Source organism: Laccaria bicolor, genomic scaffold (genome assembly GCF_000143565.1).
Source record: "Laccaria bicolor S238N-H82 LACBIscaffold_8 genomic scaffold, whole genome shotgun sequence".
Taxonomy (NCBI): Eukaryota; Fungi; Basidiomycota; class Agaricomycetes; order Agaricales; family Hydnangiaceae; genus Laccaria; species Laccaria bicolor.
The window spans coordinates 1,252,958-1,280,522 of record NW_001889879.1 but is presented as its reverse complement, the minus strand read 5'-3'; the positions used below and the strand labels follow the sequence as shown (position 1 = coordinate 1,280,522).

General features: G+C 49.3%; 10 protein-coding genes across 10 annotated transcripts; 5 read left to right on the top strand and 5 right to left on the bottom strand.

The window, feature by feature from the left end:
* Nucleotides 1–559: 559 nt before the first annotated feature.
* On the bottom strand, nucleotides 560–1,982 carry LACBIDRAFT_318272 (uncharacterized protein; the record flags this gene model as incomplete). Its single annotated transcript, XM_001879273.1, has 3 exons — nucleotides 560–1,107; nucleotides 1,160–1,603; nucleotides 1,667–1,982. The coding sequence occupies 3 exons, from the start codon at nucleotides 1,980–1,982 to the stop codon at nucleotides 560–562; spliced, it is 1,308 nt and encodes a 435-aa protein (XP_001879308.1).
* Nucleotides 1,983–2,750: 768 nt separating this feature from the next.
* LACBIDRAFT_318271 (uncharacterized protein) lies at nucleotides 2,751–3,194 on the bottom strand (the record flags this gene model as incomplete). Its single annotated transcript, XM_001879272.1, has 2 exons — nucleotides 2,751–2,826; nucleotides 2,917–3,194. The coding sequence occupies 2 exons, from the start codon at nucleotides 3,192–3,194 to the stop codon at nucleotides 2,751–2,753; spliced, it is 354 nt and encodes a 117-aa protein (XP_001879307.1).
* A 2,132-nt stretch (nucleotides 3,195–5,326) lies between these two features.
* On the top strand, nucleotides 5,327–7,001 carry LACBIDRAFT_184112 (uncharacterized protein). The gene is made up of 7 exons (XM_001879520.1): nucleotides 5,327–5,499; nucleotides 5,566–5,886; nucleotides 5,936–6,032; nucleotides 6,085–6,240; nucleotides 6,294–6,451; nucleotides 6,533–6,709; nucleotides 6,763–7,001. Exons 1-7 carry the CDS (start codon nucleotides 5,380–5,382, stop codon nucleotides 6,805–6,807), a joined length of 1,074 nt encoding a protein of 357 aa, XP_001879555.1. The 5' UTR covers nucleotides 5,327–5,379; the 3' UTR covers nucleotides 6,808–7,001.
* A 280-nt stretch (nucleotides 7,002–7,281) lies between these two features.
* On the bottom strand, nucleotides 7,282–9,259 carry LACBIDRAFT_325820 (uncharacterized protein; the record flags this gene model as incomplete). The annotated part of the gene is made up of 2 exons (XM_001879271.1): nucleotides 7,282–7,556; nucleotides 7,714–9,259. 2 exons carry the CDS (start codon nucleotides 9,257–9,259, stop codon nucleotides 7,282–7,284), a joined length of 1,821 nt encoding a protein of 606 aa, XP_001879306.1.
* Nucleotides 9,260–9,958: 699 nt separating this feature from the next.
* Nucleotides 9,959–12,105, bottom strand: LACBIDRAFT_325819 (uncharacterized protein; the record flags this gene model as incomplete). The annotated part of the gene is made up of 4 exons (XM_001879270.1): nucleotides 9,959–9,975; nucleotides 10,053–10,269; nucleotides 10,291–10,496; nucleotides 10,551–12,105. The coding sequence occupies 4 exons, from the start codon at nucleotides 12,103–12,105 to the stop codon at nucleotides 9,959–9,961; spliced, it is 1,995 nt and encodes a 664-aa protein (XP_001879305.1).
* A 1,372-nt stretch (nucleotides 12,106–13,477) lies between these two features.
* On the top strand, nucleotides 13,478–14,288 carry LACBIDRAFT_318269 (uncharacterized protein; the record flags this gene model as incomplete). Its single annotated transcript, XM_001879519.1, has 2 exons — nucleotides 13,478–13,590; nucleotides 13,643–14,288. The coding sequence occupies 2 exons, from the start codon at nucleotides 13,478–13,480 to the stop codon at nucleotides 14,286–14,288; spliced, it is 759 nt and encodes a 252-aa protein (XP_001879554.1).
* Nucleotides 14,289–15,053: 765 nt separating this feature from the next.
* Nucleotides 15,054–15,959, top strand: LACBIDRAFT_318268 (uncharacterized protein; the record flags this gene model as incomplete). Its single annotated transcript, XM_001879518.1, has 2 exons — nucleotides 15,054–15,157; nucleotides 15,218–15,959. The coding sequence occupies 2 exons, from the start codon at nucleotides 15,054–15,056 to the stop codon at nucleotides 15,957–15,959; spliced, it is 846 nt and encodes a 281-aa protein (XP_001879553.1).
* A 1,333-nt stretch (nucleotides 15,960–17,292) lies between these two features.
* On the top strand, nucleotides 17,293–19,350 carry LACBIDRAFT_248655 (uncharacterized protein; the record flags this gene model as incomplete). The annotated part of the gene is made up of 11 exons (XM_001879517.1): nucleotides 17,293–17,506; nucleotides 17,555–17,660; nucleotides 17,740–17,928; nucleotides 17,977–18,241; nucleotides 18,301–18,424; nucleotides 18,480–18,493; nucleotides 18,545–18,734; nucleotides 18,784–18,865; nucleotides 18,919–19,047; nucleotides 19,097–19,240; nucleotides 19,293–19,350. 11 exons carry the CDS (start codon nucleotides 17,293–17,295, stop codon nucleotides 19,348–19,350), a joined length of 1,515 nt encoding a protein of 504 aa, XP_001879552.1.
* A 315-nt stretch (nucleotides 19,351–19,665) lies between these two features.
* On the bottom strand, nucleotides 19,666–22,122 carry LACBIDRAFT_325817 (uncharacterized protein; the record flags this gene model as incomplete). Its single annotated transcript, XM_001879269.1, has 7 exons — nucleotides 19,666–19,745; nucleotides 19,813–19,942; nucleotides 19,983–20,136; nucleotides 20,187–20,688; nucleotides 20,892–20,951; nucleotides 21,544–21,992; nucleotides 22,061–22,122. 7 exons carry the CDS (start codon nucleotides 22,120–22,122, stop codon nucleotides 19,666–19,668), a joined length of 1,437 nt encoding a protein of 478 aa, XP_001879304.1.
* Nucleotides 22,123–22,870: 748 nt separating this feature from the next.
* On the top strand, nucleotides 22,871–26,632 carry LACBIDRAFT_293756 (uncharacterized protein; the record flags this gene model as incomplete). The annotated part of the gene is made up of 11 exons (XM_001879516.1): nucleotides 22,871–22,983; nucleotides 23,037–23,300; nucleotides 23,360–23,521; nucleotides 23,581–23,936; nucleotides 23,985–24,162; nucleotides 24,213–24,969; nucleotides 25,133–25,339; nucleotides 25,598–25,716; nucleotides 25,784–26,009; nucleotides 26,252–26,445; nucleotides 26,494–26,632. Coding segments are annotated over 11 exons (2,715 nt in total), but the record flags the coding sequence as incomplete, so codon positions are not given.
* Between the last annotated feature and the right edge of the window lie 933 nt (nucleotides 26,633–27,565).

Sequence of the window (27,565 nt, the reverse complement as noted above, 5' to 3'; positions counted from 1 at the left end):
CGCGATTGGATTCGTTAACTTAATCAAGGCCTACCGTGAGCGGACCGCTTGAACAGGTACTTTTTGTGCCGCAATTGCTCAAATATTCCTTGAGAGCGTCGTCAAGGTTGATGGGGCGAGTTCTAGGAACCCGAACATGCCTGTCGCTTCGCAACCAGGACCATCCGTAAACAATAACCTTATCTAGTCGGCGCTTTCCTCCAGGAGCAGCATATCGACCTCTGCAAAGAGCGGTGCTGAATGCCGATATGTGATGGGTCCTTAGGAACTAATTACCTATATCTCCGCTCATTTTTCCAGAGGTCCCGAAGCGCAGCAAAACGAGCGTCGCGGTTTTGAAGCCAAGAATTGAACCAGTCTTTTCTCCGAGTGATAAAATACAGAGCCTTGTGAGAATAAAAGTGGTGAGGCTATGCGCGTACCATATACACGCGATGAAGATACCCAAATGTCAATACTGCGGAAACGAGCGCCTTTTCAACTGAAACGAGAAAAGGTGCTGAGAAAAACAGGGTTCAGCTCCATTCCAATTTTCGTACGTCGAATGACATACCATCAACTAATCAAGCCAAATGGCATGGCTACCTCCAAGCATTGTTTCTCCCTGAGAAGCATCGTTCCGAGGAGGCCACTCGGCCACTACGCTTACATTTCCCTTTCCCCACCCGTCCCATTCCAGCACACGCACCCCACCTCCCGCTCCAGTAGCAGCTTGGTCGTCATCATCCGTAAGCAATATCCACATTCCCCCGTCAATGTCTTCCTTGGCTCGAACATCAAGGGCATTCGCCTTCCCGCCCGACGTAGGAGTTTCAAATCGCACAAAATCATCCAGAAACTCGCCTGATGGGCCCAAGCGGAAGATGCTCAGCCATCCCCTGACGTTGCCGGTTGATCCGCGCGTGGTGGCAAGCAATGCGCAAGGTGCGGGATTTTGTGAGGTGGAGGGTGATAGCATGAGGGTGTCACCACGGAAATGCGATCGGGTGTGAGGATCGGAGGGGGATGTCGTTGACGGAGTTGCGCTGAGAGTTGAGGGGAGGAGGGGGCGTGAAGATATATAGGCGAGAGATGTCTCATGAATGTGGTATGCATCCACAAAGTTGGCTTGACAAAAGACTGAATTTCGAGGTTTAAGAAAGAGACCGAGAGAACTTACTGTGCTCAGTGACGCAGTATAGTATCTTGCCATTCGGATGCACCTTTACATGTCGTGGACCGTCTCCACGGCCCCTTGGCGAGGCATTGGAAGAAAGATGCCTCAAGTGGCCCGTTGCTGGATCTCGGGCGTACATCTCAATCGAATCCGTGCCGAGGACGGGAATGAACGCATGCCCCTGGGTGGAAAATTCGATTCCATGAGATCCGTAACGCTGTAGACATGTCAGTCCGGGCGACCCGAGACGAAACACGTCTCCTACCAGAGCAACGCGCGTCTTGTCAGCGGATTCAAGCTCGCTTTCCGGAACAAAAAGGAACTGTTGTACTTTCTCGCCAAAGCCACCCGTCTCGCTGTCAACTAGATGAACTTCACCAGTGGGTCCACCAGTAGAATAGATATGGGTGAAAGGGGGCGGCAGGGTTATGTACGATGATGTCGCAGCTACGATGAACGCGCCATGTAAATCACCAATACTTGATCAGAAAAGAGCTTAGGAGCTCGCACTAATTGGCACGTTGTTGATGTGGTTCACCCTCCATGGTACATTTGGATGGTCGCTCGTCTCCACCTGCCAGCTTGAGAGCAGACGAGGTAAAGCCCAACTGGTGGAATATACAAAACCTTTTCCTTTGTCCGAGAAGAGATACTGATGAGGTCCGAATGCTGGGATCGTCTGAACATGAGATAGTGACCGATTGAGAGGAGAAAAGACGAGCAGGAAGAGAGAAAGAGAGCGGAAAGAGCCGGAAATAATATGGTACGTATTCCCCACGTTTGATGGATGTGCTTCGTTGAAGATTATCTGGGAGGAGGAATTCATGTTCACCCGGTGTTACTTAGAGGCTTGTGGTCGCACCGTGAGAATCCTTCAAGTTGTACCATCGCCAAGCAGTGCTCTCAGACACTAAATTTCTGATCTCTTCCGGTCGTGAGCCAACCTTCTAACAGGATGCAGCTTTTGATAGGCTCAATCTCCAAGAAAAATGCAGGAGCCGAGCTATGCAGGAGAATGGACCAAGTAGCCTACTCATTGCAACTCTGTTCCTAGACGTCCCATCCAGGAAGCCTCAACGTACGACCTTTATGCGACGAATATGTACTTAGGTTGGCCTATCTAAATTTGACGGTTCGGAAGATTCCAATGCGAAATTTGTGAAGGGAGCAGAAACCGGTTGGTGCGGATGAGGGAGGTGAAACTTCGTTGATGCTTAATCTAATCCAAGGTCATGGGGATAAATGTCGGAATCACCTCCTAAACCAAGTCCGTTGCGTGTAACGTCTTCGCACCATAATCATCGTAATCACCATAGCCATCGCCATTCCAACTGCATACCATCCAGCAGCCTTCATTACATACCGTGGACCGGGGGACGGCTCAGACGCACTCGGATCCAACACCGCAATGGCAGCGCTGACAAGGATGAGACCGGCAAGCACATGTGCAGCTGATACGATGGTAAGGATGCGGACAGTCCATCGGACCTGGATATACTTCGTCATGAATGATTCATCCGTTTCCACGAGCAAGCTTGCTGAAGCTGCGGCAGCGCAGCCCACGATGAATACGCTCGCTGCCCAGGATATAATCTCAAGGTTCCCCCGTGTTCCTGAGAATAGGGTGGACCACGCTACTGAGGCACCGAAGAACGCGATGGCGAGCAATGCTGCAAGGTTAGTCCTATTTTTTTTTTGAAAAGAAAAAAGTAGGAAATCAATGATTGCCAGGTACACAGATGAATGTTAACGTCACTTGCCTGTGAGACGATACAGCACTGAGTCCCGCTGTTTGTCCGTCAATTGCAGCTGGACGTCCTTCAGCCTCTATGGGCCCATAGTCATCGACCGCGGTGTAGTTTGATGGGCCGGATAATTCTAGTTCTACAAGATTTCCGGCGCTTCGTGAGGTTGTAGAGCTGATTGAACCTGGCCCGGACACGCGAGCGCGCCTAGACTCCGAATTACCTGTGAAATTTGAGTCTTTCTGTGTACTTGTGTGTTTCAATGCAGACTGAGATCCTAAACCATGAGACATTGCAAAATAATTTAGCTTGTAATTATTCACCTTCATCGAACGAAGTGCCGAGAAATTTCGGAGGGACACAACTTTGTCTAAACTTTGCGTCAGAAACGCATACGCTCGCTCGACATTCCGCAGCTGCTAACAGCTTCAGTCTTTTGAACGAGAATTACGGTATACAATTACCTCCTTCTTAGATGTATCTAGGACTTGATCGTCCTTTGCAAACAAGTCAGTAATTAGAAAGATACTCGAACAGAGAGCCGCACTGAATTTGAACTTTCTAGCTAATATCACAATACTTCAGTGAATAATGGAACTCGAAAACGTTGAATGTTGAAGACCCACTGAATCCAGATGACGAAGACATGGACTTATGTCATGTGTGAGGGTGCCCATGAACATCATACCAGTGTATATCTCCAAGTTGTCCTGTAAGATAAGGTTTCTTTAGATGCGCTGCCCAGACTTTACTATACGAGATGCTCACATTTGGAACCTCCATCGTCGTTAACGTATCTTGAATCCTCTTCAGTTCATTCTCCTAAAGCAAGCCATGAGCCACGCACCCAAGCAGGAATAATGCACTCATTACTCACCAACCACACCGCCCTGGCCTTTATATCAGCCACGCTCATCCGCTCTATTGGTGCCAAAATATCTTCAAGAAAGCATTGTTGATAATAATTCCATTTTGTTTGCCACATATTTGAGTAGGCAGTAGTGTGATCTGCATCAAAAGACCAGGCTACAGGCGTTGAAGAAGGACCAAGGAACCATTTGCTCAATGTACTCTTTTTGTGAGTGGAGGAAGATGACTGAAGATCGTAGTAGGTGGTTCAGTGATGGCATGACAGGAGGATATAAAAAATATACGTTTACTGGCGATGGTAATTCTGGTAGGAGTAGCGGTTTCGCACCCTAACATGAGAGAGATGTTAGGGAGAAACTACCATGCACATTAGCGCTCACAGGGTTTGGGAGGTAGTAGATTGTGTCGTCTAGTATGTCCATCGTACTGGAAGCTGTGATACGGGCGGTCAAGCCTAGAGGTGGTAGATCTAAGCTTGAAGCTCCGAGTCTACAGGGTTCTTGTAACTTGTCCAAGTCGGTAGTGAAGGATCGTGAGAATCGGCATTATCCTTGAAGTAAACGCCTGATAAACGCCAAAGTAATTAGTATCAACCAATGTCAGCAGCTGGGGGTTTAAGTTAAAATTCAATACACCTTGTTCCCGGAGTTTTTGCGGCAAACGAGTGATTCTGTCCTTCAAGCGTTTCCTTGAGTTGAGAAGGAAGGGACGGCGGAGGCGCGCCGGCGGCCGCAGCTAGTCAGAGCTAGTCTCTCCTAGACAGCTTCGATATGACGGAAAGCTTGCACGTAGTATTTCGAAAAAGTGATACCTTATTCTCTGTCCAACTTGATACTTGCCGGTGTGTATTAGCATCGAGCTCAGCCAAGTGATGTTTATAGTAATGTATGGTGGATACTGACTGTTGGCTCAGATGTATGGAATGGACGGTGGCTATTTACCGTGCGTGAAATTTCAAGAAATCCATTGCTGTATCACATTTTGGATACAACGGTGGATATTTACAGTGTACTGAAAATTTGTGCGTAAAGGTGAATACCCACCGTACCCTCCCATTTTTTCAGTGGACAGTGGATATTTACTTGTCCAGTCCTTGTGCCTGACAGTGGGTAACCACCGTACCTACTGTACTTTTTCTTCTTTTGGGTAGACAGTGGATATACACTGTCCAGTTCGAATTTGCGTGTGACGGTGGATAATTACCATCCAGTCCAAATGTGCCATGACGGTGGGTGCCCACTGTACCTGCCTATTTTTTAAGTGGACGGTGGATATACACTGCCAACTGCCAATTTGTGCATGACGGTGGATACCCACTGTACCCTCCTATATTTTCAGTGGACGGTGGATATACACTCCCAACTGCCAATTTGTGCATGACGGTGGATACCCACTGTACCCTCCTATATTTTCGGAATTATGGTATCACTTTTACAGTATACTACATGCAAGGTACCCCCGATATGATGTGAAGTCGTACCTTGGTTCACGATCATATGAAGGCCGCAGTCTATTTATGGCGCCGCGTGACACGGACGGCTCTTCGAATGTTCAACGACAACATCATAAAATGGTCCCCGGATCTCCTTTGAGCTTCTCTTCATCCTCATGTTGGGCCTCTCTACCATTATCTTCGCATTTCTGAACCTACTCGCCGTCGCACACAAGGAACCCAAGTCACCCCATGAGATAGAGGTACAGCGAGCGCTACAAGCGGCAGCATACCACGTAAGCCCCTAGTTCTCTCTTACAAACGACGGTGGCTAACATGGGGACTTACTTCGAATGACACAGTGTGCTCCTGCCATCGAATCCTTCACCGCTGCGCGGAAACGAGAATTCGCTCGTAAGGTTCTTGGTGGACAACCCAACGTGCCGGGATACCAACAACTGTTTGCTTCGGAGACTTACGAAGACCTCAGGCCCCCTACGCCATATCTTGACGAGGCAAAGCAAGATGGTGAAACGTTGATGGGGTGCACGCCCATCTCGGAGACCCATATTCAGAACAATACATGCGTGCTCGCTCCCGAAGTTACAGAGGGACCATATTACCACACGGAAGGACATCCAATTAGGCAGAACATTGCGGAGCTTCAGGATGGACTGCTCCTGGTAAGATAAGGCGTGCTCATATTCTCCCCGGTTACTGACGCCAACGTAGCTGCTCGATATCGGTGTTATCGACGTAGAAACGTGCCAGCCTCTTCCGAACGTTTTGGTTGATATATGGCAAAGTAATGCAACAGGCATATATTCAGGTTTTTCTGACTTTGTAGTGGTGAAAGGCAGAGTTCTCACACATCTGCACAGGTCACCCTTCTCCACATCCGCATCTGGCCAAGGAGGAGCCTCAGATAGGGGGCAAACGATCAGGGTTACTATCTCCTTACGCTCGTACTCTATCTGAGGAGACCTGGCTACGAGGAGCGTGGCCTACGGACAAAAATGGCGTTGCACAGTTCACTAGTACGTCGTGCTGGCGCTCCTTTCTCAAGACTAAAGCTAAAGCTTTTGTACAGCCATCTTCCCGGGATACTACATGGGCCGAGCAACCCACATCCACACCAAGGTGTTCCCCGAATGGGTACCACAGCCAAACGGAACGTTCGCAGCGGGGCGGCTCTCGCATGTCGGGCAGTTCTTTTTCGAGGATGAGATCAACTTGGTGATCGACAAGGTCTGCATCTGCATCTTGCTTCTTTGGCATGTCAATCATCTAAAGGTTGTTCTTTCCCCTTCTTTCATTCAATACAAATAGATGTGGCCATACGTCACCAACCCCATCCGGGAGACGCGTGGTCGGACCCGAAACTGGCGCGATTCGCTCAATATCTTCGAGGACGCTCACGGTCCGGAGGGAAAATATAATCCGGTTTTCAAGCTTCATTTCATTGGAGGTGTGATAAGTCAAGGTCTGGTGGGATATATCACTATGGTATGGTCATCATTTTGAGATTCTTTCGTTACATTGATCGTATGCCTCTTCAGGGAGTCAATGCTAGTTCATCATACGACAATTTCTTGAAGGCCTAAACCCGCATTATTGCAACATGGGAGGTTCTTTGGTTGGCAGATGGCGTAGGTCATGATCACACAGGAGGGATTATACCAAACGGCGCTGTACAACACCAATACGAAGGTTTCTGTAGAACTATGGTGGTTACCTCACATGCTGAGGGACGTGCTCATTGTAATATTATGATTCAACGAGAATGGCGTCCGAATCCCATTGAGAGCAACGGCGGGCTGCTTCGTAACCCTCCCGGCTACAGCACGCTTCGCCCACATTCCTGCTCTCTTGCAAAGGCAGCAAACACACCCGTGTCTGACAACCTGCAACTTCCGAGCCCTTAATTATCCCTCTGCCATCTGTGCTGTAAGCTGCAAGCTGCAAGGGTCGTTTGCTGGACAATACGCATCCAGTAATCGTCGCCGTCCTTTCCAACTCTAAGTTTGTGGGTGCATTGGTGGTTAGGACCACCATTTTCGCAGTGCCCTCAGATCACTTTAAGTTCCTAGGGCAGCAGTTTGCGCTTCCGGCCCATCACCTCCACAAGACGCGACGAGCCCGTCCAAATTCCCCTTCATGACCGGCTGGTCGGCGGTACTCTTCGTCACGAATCTCTTGGGCGTCACTGGGTGATCGCGGTAAGCGATGAGACCGAGTCTGATGGTCCCTCTTCTCTTGAGCTCGGCAGAAGCGGAAATTCTCAAGGTCCGTTGAATGCCTGCAAGATCTCTTGAACGCTGAAAGTAAGTGCTGGGGGCAAGGCGAGGGCTGGCTGCAAGACTTCGGTTGGAAAAAGGAATGCTATGTTCGGAGATCGATCCAAGGCGACCTTGACCATCCAATCCCTCAGGACGATGGGAGTGTCAGTGGGGGGCATTCTCTGTTCATATCAGCTCGACAATACATGTTTGGGACCCATTCTGACGTACTTTGGCGGGGAGTTATTATTTGGGCTGTTCCGTTGCAGGAAATAGATGTGACGGTTGGAGATCGATCTAAGATGGCCTCGACCATCCAACTCTTTAGGTTCATAGGAATGGGAGGGGTTTCGTAGTTTGTCCTAAGTTCAATACACAACTCTTTTAGCTTAGAGAACAGTGTCAATACTCCCAAAATGACTCGGAATGTGTCGGGACTGTCTAATAGGGCTGTTAGGCCATTCAAAGACAAAGTTGTCAACCTGGAAAATTCCTTCTTCCATATATGGCAGATTGGTCGAATTCCGGCGCAAAGAGATTCCTCCACCGTTTCGACGTGGAACAACGGGAGAAGCTTCACGCTGGGCCGGACAAATTCACGAAGTCGGGCGATGGAGGTGGCGGTAGTCGTAATATCAAACAACAACCCATGCCTTTTGAGTTCGAAAGTCAAAAATATAGTTCTAAGCCTCGGAACAATCAAAGACCTAGAAAACATGTAGAAAACCAAGTCTGCGGGGGCAGAGATCGTTTCCATAGTCAGGAAGACGGGAAAAGATGTGATAGTCAATCCCTCGCCGGAAGGGCTTGCTTTCCATGTCAAAGGTAGAACGCTAAACGTCTGAAGGAGTGGTAATTGGGCGATGAAACCAAGAGCGTCGAAAAGGTACGTTACGCCCTTGAGGAACAAAGACTTAAGTGAAGCCTGGAGGGCTTCTGCTAATCGATAGAGTATGAGGGAGCGTTCGGCTTGTGAATATATTGACCTAGGCCACGTCAAGTTGAGCGTGAGCGATGTGATTCGAGATTGCTTCAGCACGGTGAACGTCCAGCTGGAGCAGGGTGGAGTGAAAAGGCTCAAGGCATCAATTTCCATGCTGCTAAGTGCAATTTGCTGCAAAGCCGCAGGAGAGCAAGTAAGGAATGGTCGAGTTCCCTCACTGCCGTTCCTCCTATACTGCCAATCTGGCGAATCATTGCGATAGGCGTGTCCCTGGAGTCCTTGAGTGATACTGAAACCACTAGTATCCAGCGGACTGAATAAGTAACTGTTTCCAAAAAAAGAGTCTGCATTCATGAGGCGAAGGATTTTGCACTTTGTGATTGCTGTGTTGAGCAGGTTCTGTAGGACAATAACCCCAGATTCTAGGTACATGTCGCGAGCACCATCCAACCCGGTCATACTGAAAAAAAGGACAACTTCATCAATCGAGGCCAATCGTAGCATCAGGTGATGCAGCCGACGTATAAGTTCGGCAACGGGCCAACCCCACTGAGGATGATGCCCTGAAAGTTGGAAGTTGCATCGAAGGAACTTCATCTGCTGGATATGAAGACCGGCTTGTAAGGCAGACAAGGCATCAGACTGGCCCTCTATGGCGTAGAGATCGAAAGTGCAGTTGGTAGGATCTCGGATTCCGCAATGTTCAAGAAGCGCCGAGGTGGACAGATAGTTGAGCAAGCGACATGTCAAAGATAGAGTAAAAAGGGAGTTTGGAGGTACGCGATCCACTATCGCCAGGATAATTTCTGTTGGTAGGTCCAGTAGCCCGTTCATGCCTGCAAATCTTCTAGTCAGTCCATGGATGATGGTAGAAGGTATACGCCCAGTGTATCACCTCTGTGAAGAAAGAGAAATCGAAAGTGAGCAATGTAGCAGTGCGCCAAGCAGACTTTACTTTGAAGAAATAATTGACTTGAAGTTGAACGTTGAGGAATCGGACGTTGGGCGCAAGTTGGGCGTTCAGCCTCAGCTGAGCCTCTTTAAAGATTTGTCACGTGTCCACAACTCTTCTTGGTTGAAATCGAATTTTTATCATCCGCGCCAATATCTTCCTTGGCCCTTGCGTTGAGCGATGTGCCTTTAGCAAACCTCTTATTTACATAATAGCTGTCGGCTAAATTTCTTAACCTTCAAGGAGGCTCTGAGCCGAAACCGCTCCTTGGGCCGCAGGTTTCTAGCTGGCAAACGTGTAGGGCCCGGGGGGAGTGGCGCTCTAATCTGATAAGGTCTGCATCTGCATCTTGCTTCTTTGGCATCATGTCAATCATCTATAGGTTGTTCTTCCCTTCAAGTTCTTTCAATAAATAGATGTGGCCCATACTTCACCAACCCCATCCGGGAGATGCGTGGTCGGACCCGAAACTGGCGCGATTCGCTCAATATCTGTGAAGACGCTCTTGGTCTGGAGGGGAAATATAATCCGGTATCAAGCTCCACTTCATTGGAGGCTTAATAAGTCGAGATTTCTTAATTCTATGAATCATCTGCCACTACAGGGAGTAGATGCTAGTGCGTCATTACGACAACTTTTTGAAGGACTAAACAGTTCACACCAACGGCGACGTACAACACCAATGCGAAGGTTTCAGTAGAACTATGGTGGTTACCCCACGCTCGTAGAGACGTGCTCTAGTAGCCAGAACCATTGTAATATTATGATTTAGCGAGAACAGCGTCCGAACGCCATTAAGAGCAACGACAGGCTGCTTCACTGGCATGACCCTCCTGGCTACAAGAAGCTTCGCCCACATATACATAAAGGGCAGGTGAGCGATCATGCTCTCCTGTGAAGGCAGTAAACACACCCCTGCAATTTCCTGCGACGTGTCGTGACAACCTACAACTCGATTCTCTCTCGGCCATCTGTGTTGCAAGCCCAGAGGGTCGTTTTCTGGGGCCAAGGCGAGGGTCGGGCGCAAGATTTCGGTTGGAAAAGGAAGGGCGTGTTCGGAGATCGATCCAAGGTGAACATGACTTATCCAATCCCTCAGGATGATGGGGGCGAGACGCACTCTTTTGTTTGGATTAGCTTAACAAGACATGATTGCGACCCATTCTGACGTACTTTGGCGGGGAATTATTCTTTGGGCTGTTCCATTGCAGGAAATAGATGTGACGTTTGGAGATCGATCTAAGATGGCCTCGACCATCCAAGTCTTTAGGTTGATAGGAATGGGAGGGCCCGTTTCGTAATTTGTCCTAAGTTCAATACGCAATTCCTCTAGCTTAGAGAACAGTGTCAATACTCCCAAAATGACTCGGAATGTGTCGGGACTGTCTAATAGGGCTGTTAGGCCATTCAAAGACAAAGTTGTGAACCTGGAAAATTCCTGTTCCCATATAGGGCAAACTGGTCGAATTCCGTCGCAAAGAGATTCCTCTAATGATGGAACACTGCCGAGGTGGAATAACATGAGAAGCTTCACGCTGGGCCCAACAGATTCACGAAGTCGAGCGATGGAGGTGGCTGTAGTTGTAATATCCTCCAACCCCCCAACCTTCTTGATTGAGAAGGCCAAAAAAATGATCCTTAGCCTCGGTACGATCAAAGGCCTAGAAAACATGTAGAAAACTAAGTCTGCGGGGGCAGAAATCGTTTCCATCGATAGAACGAGGGGAAAAGATGTGATAGTCGAACCCTCATCAATGCTCGCTTTCCACGTCCAAGGAAGAACGCCAAACGTCTCAAGAAGTGGTAATTGGGCTATAAAGCTAAGAGCATCGAGGAGGTGTGTTACGCCCTTGAGAAACAAAAACTTAAGCGAAGGCTGAAGGGCCTCTGCTAGTCGAGAGAATATGAGGGATCGTTCGGCTTGCGTAGATCTTGACGTAGGCCATTTCAAGTTGACGGTGAGCGATGTGATCTGAGATTGCCTTAGCACGGTGAAGGTCCAGCTGGAGCAGGGCGGAGTGAAAAGGCTCAAGGCATCAATTTCCATCCTGCTGAGCGCAATCTGTTGCAAAGCCGCAGGAGGGCAAGTAAGGAATGGACGAGTTCCTGTACTAATGTTCCTCGTATACTGCCAATCTGGCGAATCATTGCGGTTGACGAATCGCTGGAGTCTTTGAGTGATACTGGAACCACTATCCGGTTGATTGAATAAGTAACTGTTTCCAAAAAAAGAGCCTGCACTCATGAGGCGAAGGATCTTGCACTTCGTGATAACTGTGTTGAGCAACTCCTGTAGGATAATAACCCCAGATCTTAGGTGTATGTCGTGAGGGACAATCATCCCCCTCATATTGAAAGAGAGGACAACCTCATCAATTGAGGCCAATCTTAGCATGAGGCGATGTAGTCGACGTATAAGTTTGGCAGCGGGCCATTCCCACTGAGGATAATATCCTGTAGGCCGGAGGTTGCATCGAAGGAACTTCATCTGTTGGATATGAAGACCGGCTTGTAAGGCAGACAGGGCATCGGCCTGGCCCTCTACAGTGGTGTAGATATCAAAAGTGCAGTTGGTAGGATCTCGGATTCCGCAATGTTCGAGAAGCGCCGATGTGGAAAGATAGTTGAGCAAGCGACATGTCAAAGATAGAGTAAAAAGGGAGTTTGGAGGTACGCGATCCACTATCGCCAGGATGATTTCTACTGGTAGGTCCAGTAGCCCGTTCATGCCTGCATATCTCCTGGTCAGCAGTGGGGTCCATGATAGAAGGTATACGCCCAGTGTATCACCTCTGTGGAGGAAGAAAAATAGGAGCAATGTAGCAATGCCCCAAGCAGGCCTGAAGTATAATGATTGAAGGGAATTGAGAGATTGACTTCAAGTGGAGGAATCGGACGTTGGTTGTGGCCAAGTTTAAGTTGACGCAGCACAATAGTTTCGTCACGTGTCCACAACCTCTTCTTGAATTTCCATCATCTCCGCCCTTCGAGCTGATCTCCCTGGGCCCTTGCGTTGAGCATGCGCCTCTAATAAACCCCCTATTCAACAGCTGTCAGCCAAATTTTTAGAACTTGAAATTTCTTACCCTTCAAGGATTGGAGGCTCTGAGCCGGAACCGCTCCTTCGGCCGCAGGTTTCTAGGCCTGGCAAGGCATGCAGGGGAGTGGCGCTCTAATCGACCCGAACCGCTAGGAAGGAAAGCTGTTGTGAGTCGTTCTGCTAGCATCCATATAGTGGCGGAAAGTCATGCCTCATGCATGCAAACCCGTCAGGATGGTCCACCAGTTGGCAGTCGATCATCTGATGACCAGATGCCGAAGGTCTGAGGGGAGCTAGGAAGAAGACAACCTCATGTTTTAGGAGACAAAGAAAATGCTCTTGGAACATCGAAGCAAGTGCCTTCAAAAAGCTCGCTGCTCGGATCGCTGCCGTCGAACGTCTGGATATCAAAGAAGAGTGAGTTTCGCTTTCCTTTGGTTATTTTATATGATTGCTGATGCGTCTGCACACTCCTTTTAGGCGGGTGGCTGAATTGTAGCAGGGTTGGAATGCTTGTGGAGAAAGCTCATACGGAATCTGATTGACCAAAGCAGGGGGATGGTAAAGGGGTAAATTGTTCATGTACGTCATTATACCCTGCCTGGGCGACAATTTGATTCTGAGTCTTCATAGCTTTGACTGTGATTGCTTGTCAGTCGAGTGGAAGAACGAATCACCTCCAACGCGAACCAGAACCACGCCTTTTTACAACCCTTTCATGGCTTTCACTTGCTCTCGGCTGCGAAGTGGTGCGCTCGCCTGCCACTTTGTTCATCCAAGCGAGAGGACTTCTTGAACCGGCGCTACTTTAGAGTTTCAGACATTTGGCGGCAGATGCGGCCTTGGCACTATGTTTGACACACGTCAATTGATGTTGCAAGGAGGTGGGAGGTTACTGTTGAACGGGGGGATCTTCGGAAATGCTTCAGCAGCATGAGGCATGAGATCAGCATGTTGGTCCCTGGCCTTTCGTGCGTGGATGAGCATAATATATGTCCACCGACGAACCATTCGTCGTTAGAAACGACAACTTTCCCATCGAACTATCTTACTGGAAGCTATGCTTCTTATTCACCCTTCCAGCTGTTGCGATGTCTGTCTGGAATCCTATAACTGGGACATCACGACGCAGATGCCTCATGTAATACCCTGTGGCCATATTTTCTGTAAAATGTTGGTCTGTTCGTCCTACTCCTGTTTAACGCTCATTCTAACCCATCAACAGTTGTCTGGAGTCGATGACATCCCCGAATTGCCCGTTATGCCGCAAGGCCTTCTCCCACAATGGCATAGTGAAGCTTCACATCGATCGTCCGCTAACGTCAGGTCAGTGTCTACAAGAGGTTGAGCTACTGCAGAGGCTTTCCGCAGAAGAAGAAAAGCGTCAGGCAGATTTCGAAGCAGCTGCGGAACAGAGCAAGCAACGCAAGCGGGAGCTACAAGAAGCTTTGGAAAGGGCATGGCTTCGACAACAGAGTGAGGAAGAGACGGAGGTCCAGAGACAACAGCCAGCAGGTGCTGCTGCTCCCCCGGCCGTCCGCGCAGAAATGTCCGCTAGGCGACTACTCTTGGAAGACTTTCCCCTTCCTCCCATCAGCGGTGCTGTCGGTGCCGCAGCCATACAACCATTTATCTTTAGGCCAGCTACACGATCTAGCCAGGGACCAAGGCAGGATCCAGGTCTTGCTAGTCTAGCATATAATGCTAGAGCACCATCGAGACCATCAGGATTAGCCTTACTTCGGCCAAGATCTCCTTATCCCAGGTCGCTAACCCTTGTCGATGATAGCCCCCCTATCATCCGTCGGATTGGTGAGCGAAATCTCAGCAGTATTCAGCAGCCACTAATGGGCGTTCCAAAGATCTCGTGAACAGGGCAAGAACTAGTGCGACAGCCGTTGAGGCATGAGCTCACTCTAAGCAGGCTCAGAGCGATTTAGAGAGGTCCGCGAGTGTGGTATCAGTATAGCCGGCGAATAATCCCACATCTTTGAACGGAACAAATAATGATTGGTATCGCTGAAATTGAAGGACGGTTTGGATGTCAAACCTCCAGTTCCAACAAGTAAGACCGACAAAGTCTTGTTCCCTCGTCCTATAGTAAGGAGCAATTATCTTTAATTGCCAACAACCAGTTGAAGTTCAGACTCTTGTAACCACGGAAAACACGTTTTTCAGGATTCAATCAAGGTTTTCCAAAATCTCAATCAAGCCGAATGGATTCCGTCAACGCGTGGTCACACCAGAAGGCCGGGAACTTCTCAAGCGCTAGTTTTCCTCCAACTCGTTCCCAGCTAAGTGTTGGCTAAGGGTGCTATGCTCGCCCGTCAAAACATCCGGACAAGGGTTACCTCTGCTGGTGCTGCCTTAAAGTCTCAGACCATTGGTGCGCAAAGAGGCGTCGGCACTCGGTGCGATGTCCTTGCTTTTTGATGTTGCAAGAAGGCGAGAACGTTCTTGTTGAATCAGGGCGAATACTCGCGTGCTAGAGGGCACAAGGCGTGGGGTGAGCATGTTGATTTGTTGTACATGGCCTGGCCTTTCGTGCATGGACGTGCACAGCATATAATCACTGGCAACCCGCAGGCCGTTGCGAAGGACAACGACAACCACGACTTTGAATCTCACCAGAATTCATGCTCATCGTACACCCTTCGAGTTGTTGCGATGTTTGCTTGGACCCGTACTCCTGGGACCTCTCGCCCCATTCCATTCCCTGCGGCCATATTTTTTGTAAAACGTTGGTCCTACTCTAACCAAAGGCCATCTATGGTTTTCCCGAGCTCTAATGCCATAACAGTTGTCTGGTGTCGATCGCACCCTCAAAATGCCCCTTATGCCGCAAGTCATTCTTTTTCGATGGCATAGTGAAGCTGCACATCGGTCGCGCCGCAGCGTCCCAGGGCTCCCAGGAGTTCGAGCTGCTGCAGAGACTTGTTGTAGAGGGATCAAATTGTCAAAGTGATCTGGAAACAGCTGTAAAACGGAGCAAGCAGAATCAGCAGGAAGTAAAAGAAGCCCTGGAAAGAGTGTTGCGAGAACAGAGCAAAGAAGAGACAGAAGCCCGCAGAGACAATCAACCTACGGCGGAAGTAGGTCCAAGTGTACCCACAGCCATTTATACAGTCTCCCTTCGGGACGGAGACAGGAGTTCGCCTCGTCCAATCATTCGTGGTGCGGCAGAAAACTGGACTCGGAGGGCAAGGCGGGAAGCGAGATACGCTGACAGTGGACTCAGTTTACAGTCCTCTCCTCCCGAGACTGTAGTTCCCAGCTCGCCACATCCTTTCGACAGAGGCGTTCCAAGCTCACCACTTCTTCCGTTTGAGAGAGCAGTTTCCACCTCGCCGCCGTCCCGATTGGAGAGTGAAATTCCAAGCGTCCGCACCCAGCAGGAAGCGAGGAGTCATTTTTCTCCACTTTCATCTTATCAAGTCATTGATAGGTATCCTCGGCCCAACTCTCCGTTTCTCGAAATCGAGACACTTCCCGACGTCCCGCAGGGAGCAAGAAACCATTTTTCTTCACCTTCAAGTCTGTAAGTCGTTGATAGAACTCCTCGAAACATTCCGCCTCTTACATTTGGTACTCTACATCCCAGCGTTCGGCAAGATGCAAGAAATCGTTTTGCTCCACTCTCAAGAAGTCGCGAAGCTAATGATAGGAGTTCTCAACCCAACTCGCCGCATATGGAATTCGAGACACTTCCCAGCGCCCTTCAGGAATCAAGAAATCCAAGCCGTTCGACTAGTGCAGTGTCCCCGCAAGTCGAAGTTAATAACCGTGCTCCTGTGGAGAAGTTAGTATCCGGCCGGAAGCGTCGCGTGCGCTGAGCTGGACAGAAACCGCTTTCTTTTCTTCCCCTTCATAGCCAGCAAAATCTCACGAACTCCAGCGGTCGCGTGTTAATGGGAAACCCGAAAATACAAGGAAGGAGACTCAACAAGGCAAGGACTGGTGCAAATGGTTTTGTGGTATAAGCTGGCACCAAGCAGGTTGGGCGAGTTCAAGCAGGGGCCCGCGAGCGGGATACCAGTAGTTTTTTTTTCTGGTGTTGGTATATTAATGTTCTTCTCAAGTTTGAGGCTGCCTCATAAGGCCCGAGGCGCTCCTGCTCTTAAATGCCATTGTTGCATGACGTCCTCGTGTACCGGGTAAGACTACGCATGGCAGGGAGGTACTAGTCGTGGAATAAGCACTGGATAAGTATTCAGGATGGCGGAGAGAAATCGGAAAGGAACGCTGAGGAAATCTCGCCAAAAAACTCACGTGATCGTGTATCGTCACTTGACGTGACCCAGAGTTCGCTGCAGCCCAACGAAACCCCCCATCATATCGGCGTTTTCTGCAGCCCAATGAAACTCCCCAGCGTCATATCGGTGCTTGCTGCAGCCCAACGAGACCTAACGTCACATCGACGTTTGCTACAGCCCAATGAAACCCAGCCAGTCTTGAGCTAATCCTAACACTTCGAAAAATAGCATCGTCGCAAATTGCCTTTCTTTGGTATCCCTGCCAAAGATTTATACTCAAGTCACTGATGTTTTCAGTATGCTGGACTCAAAGAAAATGCCCCTATACCCTTGAACTTTCAGGCGCGCCACTCCTGATGTCAACTCGGAATCTTCGTGAGTTTCTCCATGCCGATAGTACCAGAAAGTGTACCACATCACGGATTTACCGGAAACAAGAAGGCGTACTCTGATTAACACTTCATTCTTAGGTCTGATTTTCTGAACCCCGGGATATGTGTCGACCATATTTAACTAAACCGACATGATGAACCCCAGGTGAGGCCACTGCTACATTCACAGTGCGACTATCATGTTCGACATACTCGCTTCAGGCTTTTCCAACACTGCAGTCTCGGGTGCGATGGAGACGATCCAGTTTTATTCATACCTCACTGTGGCAGGCTTGCTGTTCGGTCTCTGGGGCTTGAAGCATATCGGAGTGAAGAAGCCAAACCCTAACCGCCTTCCCCGTCCTCCAGGTCCAAAGGGACTCCCCATTCTGGGTGCCATGTTAGAAATGCCATCACTAGGCGATAAACCGTGGCTGGCTTACGATAAATTGTTCAAGAAATATGGTGCGCCCCGCGTTAACATTTGGGGCTTGTGACTAATCTACTTACAAGGCGACATGGTGTACTTTGAGGTTCTCGGCCAACCATTTCTAGTTCTGGGATCCTTGAAAAGAACAAATGATATATTAGACAAGAAATCGTCAAATTACTCAGACAGGTTGATCGTGCCTATGCTGAGGCTGTACGTTCCCTTCAGCCCAGATGTTTTCTTTCAAGCAGGCTAAATTGCTACATAGAATGGGCTGGGGTTACGATATACCAAACATGCCTTATGGTACAATGTGGCGAAGGCACCGCCGTGCATTTCACGAGCATTTTCATACGAACGCCGTGCATAAATATCTACCGACCCAGGCGAAAGAATCTCAAGCCTTACTCTGTCGACTTCTCACGACACCGCAAAATTTTATGCACCACATCCGACAGTAAGTCGCAATCATTCGTATTTGGTAGCCTGACCAACGTCTTTCCAGTACTTTCGCATCGAGTATTATGAGTGTATCTTACGGCCTACCAGTCTTGGAATTCGACGACCCCTACATCGCGTTGGCTGAGGAGACTGTGCGGGGCGCTGCCGAAGCTGGCATTCCGGGGACTTTCTTGGTGGACCTGCTCCCAGTCTTAAAATATGTGCCAAGCTGGTTTCCTGGTGCTGGTTTCAAGCGGAAGGCTGCTCACTATGCCGCCATAAATGCTGAAGTTGTGGATCGACCCTTTAAATCTATACAGAAAAAAATGGTAAGCTCTTAGTTCCATACTCCTGCCAGCTAATCAGACAAGACAAACACCGTACCTAGGCTGAGGGAACGGCAATACCTTGCGTCCTGACCTCCTTGTTGGAGGAATTTCCCGGAAATGAAGAACTAAGCCGAGCGGAGAAAGAGCTTGTCTCTCGAAATACCGCTGCGGTAGCATACATTGGTGAGCAATCATATTTTTGGATTTAAATCCACATTGTCAATCATTTGGAGGGCAGCTGGAGCCGATACCGTTCGTCATATCTTCTCCGAATTTTCTTTGATGCGACTCACTCTTAATTAGACGGTTTCAACCACTCAAAGTTTTTTTTTGGCCATGGCGATGTATCCGGAAGTCTTGCGAAACGCACAGGCGGAAATCGATGCAGTCGTTGGAATACATCGCCTTCCAGACTTCAACGACCGCCCCTACCTGCCGTACGTAAACGCATTGATTAAGGAAACGATGCGTTGGCAATTGGTCCTTCCCCTTGGTAAGAGGTTCTTCAATGTCCTCCTCCAGCTGTTAATCATACATGGCAGGTGTTCCACACATGGCTACTGAGGATGATGAATATGATGGATACTTTATTCCGAAAGGTACTATTGTCATCGGAGCCGCTTGGTACGTTTTTTGTCTACGCGAAAAAGTTTTTAGTATTAAAAAGTTGTGTATAGGTCAATTTTGCACGATCCCGAAGTATTCGAGGCCCCCGAAGAATTCAAGCCGGAGCGCTATCTCAAAGACGGTCAAATTGACCCAAGCGTTAGAGATCCAGTCGTTGCGGCTTTCGGGTTTGGCAGGAGGTGAGTGAGAAGATGGCGTCGAAATGTGTCATTCATAGCCGCGTTTTAGGATGTGTCCTGGCAGGTACCTGAGCGATAATTCTCTATATTCCATCGTCTCGTCTGTCTTGGCGGTATATAATATCAATGCGCCAGTTGATGAATCCGGACAGCCTAAACAGCTTGAGGCGAATTATACAAGCGGGCTTCTTTCGTATGTGTTGGTTTCCTACAGAGTCCACGAGTATCCGTTCATTCCCTTACAGATATCCCCTACCTTTCAACTGCACAATCGAGCCACGCTCCAAAGCTGCTGATTTCTGATTCGAGGCCTCAGTGCCAATGATTGAGTAAGGTACTCTCAAAATATGTTGCTCTTTTTTCGCTGGTCGGGTTCGTGATGACGGCAGTCTTCGCGATCCATACAATTTTGGTTAGAGTCAAAACTGTACCATAACAATGCATAACGAAATAGTCGGCCTCTTGTCAATGATTTACCAGTACACAGTGTGAAATGTTGGCTGTAAGGGTGTCTTCATGTGCACGACGAAGCCGTTAGCTGAGGACCCAGAGAAAAAAGCACTATGACAAACCGTAAATACCTTCAAAACTATAGCCCGCCTTTTACTGGAACAGCTGCTAGTCATCACCTTGTGCTACTTGCGTTAGCTTGCTTCTTTTCTTCGCATCTTTCTTCGAAATCTCAAAATCTTGGTAAGCTGGAGAGAACGAAAGAATTTTTGTAAGGTGAGCTGTGCAAAGTGTACGTTTCCGTGATCGACTGACCGACGAGATTGAGAAATGGAATTTTACCAGCCTGATAGGAGAGAAGTTTTGTGACCTTTTCTAGAGGTACTCCACCCCTATCAGAGTTTCCTTTAACTAAATTGGTACCGTCAAAGATCTGTGGGAAGCACTGTAACCATGAAATTACATTGGGTATGCACAAAACGTACCCCGAAGTGCTCGCAATGATAGTCTTCAAAGGGGGAAGGGAGGTCGAGAAGTAAAAGCTGATCGTAGATGGTGTGCTTCACTCTCCAGACACGATGTATATCTTTGAATTCTGCGTAGTCACCAAATGGATCCGTCATCCGTCTCAAATAAAATCTGACTCAAGAAGCATAAGAATGAAACATGAACTCGTGCATCTAACTCACGTTATGGGCAGTAGGGGCTCCTCTCGGTAACCCAGCACTTTCAATTGTTGAGTCGGAACAGTAATTTCAGGAGTCGACGTGGAATGGTAGGTGAAGCTTAACTGGTTCATCAGCTTACAATCTGGCAGGCCCCAAGACCCGTAGTCTCCCCGTATGCGCATATCAAATATTCGATGATCGAAATATGATTGGTGATATTCAAGGACTCTCGGCCATTCGTAAACATTGATAAGATCCCGCAGGTGGTTGAGGTAACGGAAGAAAACAAGAGTGATCGCAGAATGGTTGAGATATTCACTCATTATGGCAAAGTAGACGTGAAGGGGGTGAAGAACCGCGCCAGAGTTCTTGTACAATGAGGCTTCTCTCAGTTCTTCTTCCGATGTGTTCTGCGGTTGCAGTTTGTGCAAGTCCCGGGCCAAGAGTTGATGGGTAATTATGGATTCGATGAGACTTTGATCTATCTTGAGGAAGGTTGCACATAAAACGGGCAGCGCCTCCGCTGGAGGGTATGGAGTTGCCATGATGGATCTGGAGAAGGACTGCGAGAGGTGAGACGCGACAAGTCACATGATGAGAGTCAGATGCGACCACATCCCAAAATCTTTCTTCACTCGTCTCTTCTTCCAACATACCCCTTCAATTGTTTTGGTATCTGCCTTCAGCACGAATGGGAAGGCCTCTTCGAACGATTCGGTCACTTACCTGATGAGATTTCCTTAGGTAATGACAGATCCTGCTTGGATCCTGCACAGGAAACTGTATCTGTTCTGTGGGTCCGCTCCTAAGTTATCAAAGTTGTATACTTCGGTAAATCCTGTTGAGTGCACGTACTATTTTTTGCGGAGAAGTTTTGTGATGAGTGGATGAGCTGTATTAGTCTGCTTCAAATATTTGAATTTGTGCTTGTTTTTCGAGCCCCATATCATTTTCAAGTCGGCTGCACTTAGATTCTCCTAGACTCGTGACCAGTCCTTATATGAGGAAACCCTCGATATAAGGACTGGAAAACCGGGTATTGCCGGCTCGTGTCGCGCGCTATGATCGAAAGTGGGGCCTTCGCACATCACCGAAGTTCCGTGTATAGTAAAAGATCTCAAATAGGAAGGTGTATTTTGGTAGAGGACTTTCGACGCGACATCCATTTTGTAGTATTCATTTGGGTGGACAAGGCTCTCGAGATGAGAAGAAAACAAACTGAGCAGGGCCTCGGCTGCGTCAGATTCATGCTGTGTAGGAGCCTTCAGTGGGATTCGAGACAGTGAAATGGGAGAACAGAGAGTGTATTACGGGGCTGGACCGGCTGGTGTTCTAACCACATATAAGAATAACGATATATGTCTGGGGGTATAATTACAACGGAAAAGGTTATCCCAAGCAGCATATCCTCCCCTATCCATGTGCGCCTCAGTCTCCATTGTGACATCCATGTCCGGCAGACTCAACGGCGTCTGGGGGGTTGGTATCCCATAAGCAACGGTCGTCGAACTCTGACTTGGCTGAGCGCTAGTGGCTGGCATGTTGAGGTCCCATTTGAAAAGGTGGGCCTTTCGAACGTGCAAGCCGTTGGAGCTGGACCCTTGTTGCGATTTCCGCTGAAACTTTCGTTCTGCCAAGGTGGGGGCTGAATCGTGGTTGGTGGGGCTTTTTCGTGGGTGGTGCGTGTCGTCGTGGGCGGTGGGTGTCGTTTGTGGTTTCTGGACGTCATTTGGGGGTGGCGGGTCGTTGTTCGCGGATGCGGGGTGGCTCTCGTGTCGTGGGTCACGTCGTAGGGTGGGGAAAAGCAACGACGACGTCATTCGTCGTCTGGTTGCCACATCGCAGTCAGCGATGTTTGTGTCAGAAGGGGAGCTGGGAGGGGTTGTCGTGCTTACCTGGGAACCGTCGTCGCCTCCCATCCATCTGGTGCGCTCGCCGTGTGACGTCGCATTGCCATGTCGTTCTTGTGGTGCCAGGGTGGTTGTGGGTGGTCAGTAACGACGTTGTGTATCGTCGTGCGTCGTCAGCGTCGTCGTTGTCGTTGTAGCGGGCGGTCGCGGTTTGAGACGGGCGGTGGTGGATGGTGGTGGTAGTGGTGCCGGGTAAGGCGAAGCTCGTGGTCGTCGGTGGTTGCAGAGGCACATTTTCTTGTTGTCGTGGAGGAAGCGTTGCTCGGAAAGATCCCTTTGGGGCATTTTATGAGACCAGCGATGGGAGGAGGAGCGAAAGAGTAGCGGTTGTCGACATTCTCTGTTGTGGTCCCTGCCAAAATCCACCTTCCTTTTTGAGGTCTTTTACTGTTTACGGAACTACGGTGATGTCCGAAGGCCCACTTTCGATCATAGCGCGCGACACGAGCCGGCAATACCCGCTTTACAGGTCCTAGAATCGTGAGTTTACGAACATGATAGGGCCTGTCACAGGTCTAAGATTCTCCCTCTTCTCCCAACATCTAACAGCAGAATCATCAGGTTCAAATTGTGGTATCAGAAGCGCCGTACACAACCATGTTGTGCAAGCTGTAGCCGGCAGGCTGTGGATGTCAGCTTACTCCTATCGCGGGAAAGGGTATTTGGCATAGACGCCATGTCCATCGTGCAAGCGGTGCTTCAACTTGAAGGAGTGTTTCATTCAGAAGGACGAGGGACGGGCGCTACAGTTCACGCATAAGACGACCTTTGTGTACAGCCCTACCTTCATCGACTATGCTCGTTCTCCACTCTGAAAGCGTTTGCGATATATGCATGGATGATTATGTGTCGGACGACCCAGATAAGGGTCCCCACGCCGTACCTTGTGGCCACATATTTTGTAAAGGGTGTGTGCGACCTCAATCTTATCCGACTTTTCGCTAACGCTGGTGGTATCTAGCTGTATTGGGGCATTCGAACCTCCAAACTGCCCCAATTGCCGCAGCCCGTTAGACCCCGATCGCGCAGTGAAGCTGCACATCGATCGCATCACAGCGTCAAATGATGCTGATCAGTCTCAGCAGGCGACCTCACCGAGGACACTAGATGACGACGAGTTGATCTTTGAGGCGATGCAAGACCAACAACTACAAATCGTGTTTGAGAGGGAGACTTCGCAGGCCATTGAAGCTGAGCTGACTGAGAAGTGCAATGCACTTGAGAAGTAAGTTTCTGATTTTCATTCTCTAAATAGTCGCTAATTGGTCTATGTACGTCATCTAGGAAGGTAGCTGATCATGAAGCCGAGCTTGAACGCCTTCGGACAGCACAGGCACGATGGATGGCAGGAAATGACCAGGACTATCAGCTGCAAATCGTGTTTGAGAGGGAGACTGCGCAAGCCATTGAAGCTGAACTTTTCGGAAAATGCAAGTTGCTTGAAGAGTACGTTTTTTGGGGTTTGCTATGTGATCATGGCAGCTGACGGGCTTGTTCAATCGCAGAAAAGTTGGTGAACTCGAAGCTGACGTTGATCGCTGGCGTAGGAAAATGCTTCGGGAAAGGGCACAAAAAGAACAGTTGGCGAGAGGTATTGAGGATGGTCAGCGACAGATGGCTTTTGAGAAAGAGACTGCGCAGGCTGTCGAGGCTGCACTTCACAAAAAGTCCAAGGATCTTGAAGAGTATGTTGCGATTTCTCCCTGGTTCACTGCGCTAATGATCCCTTGCCCGTTTAGAGAGGTTGCTGAATATGAAGCAGTTGTTGAACGAATGCGGACGGAGCTTGACCTGTATAAGGATCGAAATCGCCGTAGTGTTCTACATCAACTGTCGGATGAAAGGAGGAGAGATTCTTCATGTAAGCAATCTTTATCTTTCTGTTTTCAGTTCTCTCACTGTTCTGAAGTTATTACGCTTTTGGCTGGAACTCCCGTCAAGACGCTGGGTGCTGCTGCTGCGTCCTCATTTGCAACGAGGACGCCCAACAGATCAACGTCCACCAGTCCAAGCAATGATGAGGAGGATGACTCCTCACCTGGCAGGGAAGAGAAAAAGCTGAACAAAATTCCTTCTCAAAGCAATAGGTAAATTTCAGGCATCTTAAGCATGTAGCTTTTCTCACCTTCGATTTCAGTCTTGCGTATTATCAGCAGAACATCGGTTCGGAGCCTTACTTTGGCACGGGATCCACACAACGATATCAAGCAAATCCCCAGCCGTCTGGTACTTGGACCTTCCAACAAACACAACCCGGCTTCTCGCAACAATCACAGCAGACCAGTTTTCTTGCGCAACCGCAGGGGACGTCACAACGACAATCTCATGGAGGGAGTCTCTATCTTCAACATACGTCCCCACACGCAGGAGATCAAGGTTACATCCCTCCATTTGCGATGGGATCGAATACCGGGACGCCATCGGCATACCCGGGGTCCCCTTCGCCTGCTGGGCCTTCAACGTTTAGATTGACACCATCTCCGATGCCAGGATCCTCTGTGGAGTCACCAAAGAGTACCGGTGACCAGAACGGCGCTTATGATTTTCGGATTCAGCAACAACAACCCCTGTCGTCACTCCAATCGCAGCCGACTGGCGCTCCGAATAGTTCGACTCTTAATTATGGAGCTTCGAGTCCAGGACCCGCAGTCACCTGGGGTGCCTGGCCATCCTTCACATCCGCCAGGAAACCGACTTCTAGCTCTGACGAGCAAGATCCTAGATCAAGTGCTACAATGACGAGATCTTCGCCTCCAGTTACTCCCTCGCCCCCAGGGAATTCTTCTCATATGAGGAGAATGGCAAGTCTGAAGGCTTTCAAGCCGTTGTCGGATTTCGGTGCTTCACTCCTAGCATCCCTACCTTCCATATCTAGTTCCCAATCCCAGTCGCCGGTCGATCAAAATGACTCTTCAGCACATCATCACATAGCTTCGGAGCGATAGGGTGTCAACCGACAGGCTCGACGGGAGGTTTTGGTGGGAGAAGCCCGAGATCTTAAATTCAATTCATCTGTCCGCCTAACACGTTAATGGAAGGCAGTGGGTTGATTCTCAGGGAATTTTCATTTGGCTGACTCAAGGGGTTACTGCATGCCCCAATGCACCTGAGCACGACAGTGTGGATTCCCAGCAGGGACCCGATTTTGCCGAAACGGGCCGTTTCAAGAGGACCATTGGACAGCTTTTATCTGAGGACGCTTTGTCTGGATATTGTGGATTTATTGGACTATTGAGCGAGACATTGGCACGAGTAGGGGATCATGTATGACGGACAGTACATCTTATCTGACAAAATGAAAGACTATTGTACTTTTAATATTTGCGGACTCTTCGGCGCTAGAAGGGGGCACGAGGCGCAAGTGCTGTTTACCGCGATCAGTATTTTTGTCTCGAGGTTCGCCCTTGTTCCCTTTGGATTGTCCTTGCATGCACGATACTGCATAATACTCTAACGGACCCCGCGTCGTTGAGGTCTCTTACGAACGACGACGACAACCAAGAATCTCATTGAAGCCTACAGCAATTTATGCTCGTTCTCCATCCTTCCAGTCGTTGCGATGTTTGCTTGGATGCCTATACCTGGGAAACCCCGCAACAAACCCCCCATGCTATACCCTGTGGCCATATATTCTGTAAAACGTGCGTCTCATTTGAGCGCTCTCGTCGTGTTGTCGTCGTCGTACTGATTGATTCAACAACACAATAGCTGTCTGATGGCGGTCACACCACCCAACTGCCCCCTATGTCGCAAAGCATTCGTCCCGGATCGTTTGAAGAAGCTGCATGTGGATCGCCCGTCGGGCCTTGAGCATGATCTGCAAGAGGTCGAGCTGTTGCAGAGGCTGGCGCTGGTGTGGGACTCACCAGGGGATCAGTTGGATGACATGATAGATGAGGTGACTGGTTGGTTGGAAGATCGGCAAGCAGACACGGTGAGTTTTGGGTTTGGTTGTCTGGGGTTGTGCTGTCCGACACACTGCGTTCATGTTGGGTGCTATGGTGCAGTTCTTATTGGTCTATAGGAAGGACATGGGTTGTGGTTCTCGTTGGAGTGGCTATAGGTGGGGGTAGACTGCTTGGCCTTGGCGCTCTATGAGCCCGACCTCTACACCTTGACCAGGGCCTCAATTTTGTTATTTATGTTTGGGTTTACAGTCACTAATTTATTGCACAGAGTATACCCTTAAGAAAGGCCTTTGACGCCATGATCAAATACCAGGGGCTTAAAACGGAAAAACGGGACAATTTAGAGACTATCAGCACCTTGAAGACAGATGTGGAGGAATACAAGAGGCAAATGCGATTCGCACAGACCACTGCACAAGCCATTGAGGATGGACTTTTGCATAAAGCCCAAGCACTTGAGGAGTACGTCCGACTTTCATACGTGGTTACAGCCGCTGATGGAATTTTTAGCAAAGTAGCTGAATATGAAGCTGCAGTCGAACGCCTGCAGGCTGAAATCCGCATGTATAATCAACCCCACATGCGGAATCCTCTGCCTCCGCCACCTGAACCTGTCCCTCTCGATCGGTTCCCACCGTTTTTGCAAGCAGCGGCCGCTGGACCAGGACCCTATTACCACAATGGGCCGCACTCAGCACCAGCGCAGGCTTACCCTTCCAATGAAGTGGAGGCTGATGATGAACGCGAACCCAGGCGGTCACGCGAGTCCAAAAAGGATAGGAAGGGGAAGAGCAAGGCAAAGGAAGGCCCTTTCTACGACATATACCGTGCCATCTCGCCCTCCATTCAACAGCAAAAAAATGGCATTGTTCCAGGAGCTACACCAAACCACAGGTACATACCTCCTGGGGAGCCGACTGCGCCACCGCTGCTAACACCACAACCTCGACGGCCTGGAGAGTTAGACAATGCTGACCCATATTCGTTGATGTCCAACTGGGTGTCGGAGTATGCTGTGGGCTATGGGGAGGGGTACCAAGTGGCTATGAACAACGGGAATGGGCCCACGAGTAACGGGAACCATGCGCCATATTCGGGACCTCCCACCAATCTGGACAGCATGACGATACACAACTTGGGACTGGACAGGTCTGATCAGCACCAAGAGGCCAGTGGGGCTTGGCCTCAACAAGAGCGATCCAGAGAGCATCGGCGTCACCGAGAACGGGAAAGAGAGAGGGAGACGCTTTCTCAACAACTTTCGAGCTTGAGCTCCAGTGCAGGTCGCACGAGGACTTCCTCTGATGATACGAACCCCAGTTCGCGATCCCGACAACGTCGACATCGAACATCGGATGATCACCATGTAAATCATGTAAATCATCCGGTATTGTCGAACCTTCTGTCGGACAATACGACAGCAAGCAGGACACATCGTGGGGGTCGTCGTGTGGATCAAATCATCGCAGAGGAGCCAATACCCGCTCCACCGCAACCGCATGTGCCCGATACACCAGCGTCCAATCGCACACATCGCACGCGGAACAGCGTCTCTTCTTGGGGAACGGTGGTCACAATAGAC

Coding starts and splice junctions, on each gene's coding strand:
- LACBIDRAFT_184112 (XM_001879520.1), top strand. CDS start 5,380: ATGTTGGGCCTCTCTACCATTATCTTCGCATTTCTGAACCTACTCGCC. Junction 5,500..5,565: donor TACAAGCGGCAGCATACCAC/GTAAGCCCCTAG, acceptor CGAATGACACAG/TGTGCTCCTGCCATCGAATC. Junction 6,241..6,293: donor TGGCGTTGCACAGTTCACTA/GTACGTCGTGCT, acceptor GCTTTTGTACAG/CCATCTTCCCGGGATACTAC.